The sequence below is a fragment of the Rhinoderma darwinii genome, chromosome 13 (assembly GCF_050947455.1).
Source record: "Rhinoderma darwinii isolate aRhiDar2 chromosome 13, aRhiDar2.hap1, whole genome shotgun sequence".
In the NCBI taxonomy this organism is placed as follows: Eukaryota; Metazoa; Chordata; class Amphibia; order Anura; family Rhinodermatidae; genus Rhinoderma; species Rhinoderma darwinii.
The window spans coordinates 47,249,263-47,255,262 of record NC_134699.1 but is presented as its reverse complement, the minus strand read 5'-3'; the positions used below and the strand labels follow the sequence as shown (position 1 = coordinate 47,255,262).

The 6,000-nt window shown below is 41.0% G+C and overlaps 1 protein-coding gene across 1 annotated transcript in view; it reads right to left on the bottom strand.

Moving 5' to 3' along the window:
• Nucleotides 1-391: 391 nt before the first annotated feature.
• ST6GALNAC2 (ST6 N-acetylgalactosaminide alpha-2,6-sialyltransferase 2) overlaps nucleotides 392-6,000 on the bottom strand; it is a 64,904-nt gene continuing 59,295 nt past the window's right edge. Inside the window, exons 6-10 of the mRNA XM_075845072.1 lie at nucleotides 5,787-5,925; nucleotides 4,937-5,040; nucleotides 4,765-4,848; nucleotides 3,331-3,430; nucleotides 392-1,583 (exon numbers count right to left, since the gene is read on the bottom strand). Of these exons, the coding sequence (XP_075701187.1) occupies nucleotides 1,416-1,583; nucleotides 3,331-3,430; nucleotides 4,765-4,848; nucleotides 4,937-5,040; nucleotides 5,787-5,925 (595 nt within the window). The 3' untranslated portion in view covers nucleotides 392-1,415. The remainder of the gene's footprint in view (nucleotides 1,584-3,330; nucleotides 3,431-4,764; nucleotides 4,849-4,936; nucleotides 5,041-5,786; nucleotides 5,926-6,000) is intronic.

Genomic DNA, 6,000 nt, shown 5'->3' with positions numbered 1-6,000 from the left:
ATTAAGTGTAATGCATCCTGAAATTATGTCTGCAGCCATTGCTCTGTATGCATTTCAAAAATGAATATTATTTCTGTCCATGCCCGCTGAGTGGGCAGGCTCTTCCACGTGTAAAGTTACTACTGGCATGGTGCTCTGAGCCAATCTGATGTATCCCCCTGCTTCTGCTCCCCTTCCCTCTTCTAATGAAGACATTTATAGATGTGCACCTCCAATTATATCCCTCTTATGATATGTCATTGAGGCAGGTCAGGAGACCATGACCAGGGACTGCAAATGGTTGCTGGGAATGTAGAATACTGTGACACTTACCAAGTACACTTTAAGGATTCTGAATTTCCTGGCTAAAAATAATTATTGATTATATTGAATACAATTAGTAATAACAGAGAACAGTAAAAATGTGTTTAATACGTTTGTAATACACTTTCTCAATCTGTAATCAGCACAGTCCAATACTTTTTTGCACCATTCATTACACCCTTGGACACTTAGAGTTCTTAGTTCACTATAGCAGACAGGCAATAGACATTCTACAATTATTACCTACTGCATTCCATTTTATATCCTCGTTGTTTAGTGCCTGTTTTGCAGCAGAAATTATTTTTAATTTTTTTTAGAAAACAAGATACTCCATGTACTTTATTTAAACATGTATTAAAAAAATTTCAGAGAAATAAAAACACAGAATGAGACACAATCATCATTTAAAATATATTCACACCTTTTTAGTTTCCTAAAAAGTCTTCATTGCAACATCAGCTAAGAGGTATTTAATTTCACATTTGCTCACAATAGTAGGAAGAAGAACGTGTAAGGCACAACACCACATAAAACTGCAGTATTAAGGTACTGACCACATGGTGCGACACCATTGTAGCAAACGTCTGAATCACAGTTCTAAACTGTTCTTAACTTTTATTGTTATTGATTAATTCAGTTGTACATGTCTTAAATTAATGCTTGGATTTGGAAACCATGCCTTGTAAATTATTGACCAAGAGATTGTTTTGTTAAAAAAAGATAAAATACCCTGTTAACAATTAGAGGAAAGAGGAAATGCCTGTTTGGCAGCCCATAGGTCCATTCTTTTTTAATCACAGATAGTGGTAGGCCCCGCTAAAAAACAGTTAAATTATTTTAATATCATGTTTAGTTATTTTCAGGTGGTTAAAGATTAATCCAAACTATGGGAATTTATATGGCAAGTTCTTTGTGAAGGAACCAGGAATTTTTTGTACTAATATTGTAATATTTAATGAGGAGGCTGACAGTACTGTAGTTAAAATATCCCAATCCACAATAAATCCTGCTGACCCTCACATCTACAGTGTATTTTTCATAGCTCTCCAGCGCTATAGAGGAATACTGCCAGAATACTTTCACGAGTTCAATTGGCAAGCCCCTTTTTCTCTTCACCGTTGGTACAAAGTCATGATCCCTTTCTTATGCAGTTTGCTCCACAAGTGCATTTCCAGCATCATGTCATGATTGGCATAGAATTCGAGTGGTTTCTTCGTTCTTTCAAAGTAATGGTCAGAGAACTGGCTGTAATGACTAGTGATGAATCCATAGGCATCGACCTGTGAAAGAGACATACAAAGACTGAGTTTGTCACCCCTTCCTCACAAAGTAATACCTACAGGTCTTTGTATAATGGTGTACATATATGGATTTGGAGTTTAGTCATAAGCATGCCCTCCCCCACACAGCTGTTACTGGATGGTGGCCCTGCTGCTATTAACACTTTATTTATTCTTGCTTCTGGTATCTCCCCCACTCCCCCTCCATCACCCAGGACACTTGCCCTGTCAGACATCCTCCGAGCTACACGCCATACTTCCCAACAGTCCTGGATTCAGCGGGCAGACCTGCATTCCAGGCGGTGTTCTGCTGTCCCGGGCAGGCAGAGGTATGTCTCGCTGTCAACTGTATCTGCGTCCTCAGGGCTCAGATACAGTTGAACCTAATACTGAAGCAGGGAACCATCAGCTCCCTGCTTCAGTATTAGTTCAGAGAGGAGGAGCAGAGGGAGCTCCTCCGCTCGGCAAGGACTCCATGGGCACAGCGCGACTTTAAGCACTATGCTCGGGGAAGCCCTTGATGTCACTGTCCATATATGGACAGCGAAATCAGTGGCTACTGATTGAGCAGAATGCCTGTTGCCGATAATCTTGCCGAGGATTCCGCTCCTAGAGGAAACCCCTGAGGTAACTTTCCATATATGGACATTGACGTCAGGGGCTCCACTTGGAGTGAATCCCGGCCAGAGTCGGCAACGAGGATTCCGCTCATGGAGTAGCCACTGATGTCACTGTCCATATATGGACAGTGACATCAGGGCTTCCCTCTAGCAGTGGAATACCAGGCCTATGTTCTGGTTGGGGATTCCGCTCCTAGATGGAGTCCCAATGGCACTATCTACAGTTGGGGGGGAGCACTATCTACAGTTGGGGGGGAGCGCTATCTACAGGGGGGTGTGCTATCTTCAAGCAGCTGTGGCACTATCAACATGGACACTGTGGCACTATATAGGGGCACTATCTATATTGGCGCTATCTACATGGGCACTGTGGCGCTATCTACAAGGGCACTGGCATTTTATATGTGGGCACTGGCACTAGGGGCAGCCCTGAGGGCATTATTCGGTATAAGGGTAGCAATGGGGGCATTATACTGTATAGGGGCAGCTATGGGGGCATTATGCTGTATGGGGGCAGTTATGGAGAATTAAACTCTATGGGGCAGCTATGGGGGCATTATATTGTATGGGGGCATCTGTGTGGGCATTATACTATATGGGGCATTATACTGCATGGGGCAGCTATGGGTACATTATGCTGCATGGGGGCAGCTATGGGGCATTATACTGTATGGGGGAATTTGTTTGGGCATAATTACTGCATTAGGGAATCTGTGTGGGGATTATACTTTATGGGGGCATCTATGTGGGCATTATACAGCATGGAAGAATCTGTGTGTGGGCATTATACTGTATGGGGGCATCTGTGTTGGCTTTACACTGTATGGGTGCATCTATGGGGCATTAAACTGTATGGTGGCAGTTAGAGGGCATTACACTGTGTGAGGGCAGCTATTTGGCATTATACTGTGTGGGAGGCACTATGGGAGCATGATACTGTGTGGGCTGAACCGGGTGTGTATGGGCGGGGATTGGGAGGGAATAGAGGCGTGGCTTAAAGAAAAAATTTGCCGCGGTGCTCTTTGTGATACTTCAAAGTTGGGAGGTATGGCTACACCCCTCCTTTCATAATTGCTGACCTAGCAATGGTCCCATTGGAGGTTAGACATATAACAGAACCCTCTTACCTGATCACAGCTGTGTAGTGCAGTAAGCAGCATCAGCCCACCAGTACTTGGCATATATAGGTTTGCATATTCTGTTTTTAATATATCCGACTTTAAGAAACTGTAAGATGAGAATTACATTGAAGCTGAATTGATAAGGTTACGGCAGCGCATTCCAGTTACTAGTCCACTCCCTATTTTTTATTGTGAGATGATTATCGCTTGTAGAAAGAAAAGAGAGATGCAGAAAGAACTAAGACGAAAACAAGGTTTCACCATCAGAATATAAAGAATTTTATTTAAAAAAAGTTTAATAGGGTTAAAGGACTTTCAGCCACGGCCTGTTGTAATGGTGAGCTTAGTAAATCAATTTAACCCGTTAATTATCTATGACTAAATGTAAATTTGCATTAGTCAGTGTCCTATGTTTATTTTCGTATATAATACACAGTGTTATATTTGGCACAACATTTTGAGGGCTAGGGTGGCAGACAAGACTTCTAATACTTTATTTTCTATACTATAGATTGCCCCTGTATCTGTGGATGATATAAGAGCCCAAGTTACAGGAAAAAAAACAGCCCTAATCTGGTAACAATTGCACATTGACGGTGTATGGTATTGTAAATCAGCTCCATTCAAGTGAATGGGGCTGAGCTGCTGATTTGCAATAAAGGTATGTTCACACACTGTGTCTTCAGGCATATTTCCCCCCAAAAAATACCTGAAAAAGGGTAGCTTAGCCACCTACAAGCACCTGCCCATTGAATTCAAAACGGCACGTAAAAAAACGCCCTGTAAAAAGAAGGAGCATGTCACTTCTTGAGCCGGTTTTGGAGCTCTTTTTCATTGTGTCAATGGAAAAACAGCTCTAAAAACGGCTCCAAAAAACCCTCAAGAAATGTTTTTAGCTTTAAGAACGGCTGAAAATCAGAGGCTGTTTTCTCTGAAAACAGCTCCATAATTTTCAGCCATTTTTGACTCTGCGTGTGAACATTCCCTAAGGGTATGTTCATACAATAAACAAAAAACGGCTGTAAAATACGGAGCTGTTTTCAAGGGAAAACAGCCTCTGATTTTCAGCCATTTTTTTAAGGATCAAGCGTTTTTTGATGCATTTTACGGTCGTTTTTGGAGCTGTTTTTCTATTTATCCAATGAAAAATGGCTCCAAAAACGGCACCAGACATGACATGCACTTCTTTTTACGGGGCTTTTTTTTACGCACTGTTTTTTTGCTGCGTTTTTGGCCCAAAAAATGGCTGAAAATTAGCCGTGTGAACATACCTTAACAGTCACAGCCCATGGTCAAGACTTGCGGTGTTTTTGTAAAAAAAGCAAACCCTTTATTTTTCATTTCTTTCAACCCCTTTAAGTAATATCAGACTACAGATATTTTGCAGTTCTTAACGCAACCTCTGAACACAAATTTATGAGTATAAAGTCATTTAGTCACCTCTCCATGGTGTACAGCAGAAAGTCAGGATGCAGAAGCTTAAATTTCTTTGCCGTCGCCTCTGGTCCATAATATTCAGAAGGCCTAAGAGACAAATAAAAAGGCATTTGCTGCATTACTAGGATTATTTAGACATCCCGTAATTTCATTGAAATAAATATTTTCCACTAACTTGTCTTCTTTGTCGGTACCACTTGGGACAGGAACTCCTAAAATGCTTGAACGTAGCATAACATAGTCCCTTAAATCTGAGGGTATAAATATATACCGTAGTCCCTGTAATAACATAAAAGGAGAAATGTATTTAACCATTGACTGCAATGCTGACCACAAGCAAGAAGTATAAACAGGACTGTTTTTTATAGAAAATGGGACTCTGGGCAATAAGCAAAGTAAATAACCTTTTTAAACAGTTTGTCTAGTAATTTTAGCACACAGAATACCACCATGCCAAAATAATATTGCCCTCTACAGCTTACAAATATTATAGTGGCCAAATAATATGCAGTATCCAAATAATACTCCCCTAAAGGAAGTCTGTCACCAATTTTGCCCCCCCCCCTCCCCACCGCAAACACTGCTAGAAAGGTGTAGGGACAAGCAGTAGCAATATATCGCTGGTCTTGCTTAGTTCTTCCGTCAGTGTAAAAAAATACTTTTATAGTTATATGCAAATTAGGTTCCAAATATCCGGCATCCTGAACTCTTCCCCCCCCCCCCCCTCTGTAACTGATTCATGGCTATTTCTGGTCTTCACTGTCATACAGGTGATATGAGCCAGCTACGAAAATCCATACACATATAACCCTAGATAAAGAGACACTTTGGCATTTGTGATTCTAATGATCAAGGTTCTATCTACCGCATAAATCCAGAAGAAACCTCTGTATTATCTCTAGAAATAAAATGTATGCCACCTACTATTACAGCCCTGAGTAAGTAAAACATTCAAGCTTCTATTTCCCAGTAATCTCCTTTAAGAGTGACATCGTTGGTTGCGTTCTTCCATTTACATCTTTTACCTGCCCTTTAGGTGTTTCAGTGAAGCCGTATTCATAGTAAGCAATCAGAGAATTCTTCATGGTGTTGACCGTGAAACCATAAAATGACGTTTTTGTACCAACATCCTCCTCAAATCCTTTTATCACCGCACCATTTAGCCTAAACATACACAGGAACATAATATAAAAAAAGAGAGAACTGTGGTAAGATATTCAGCTATCCAGAAGGAAGAGC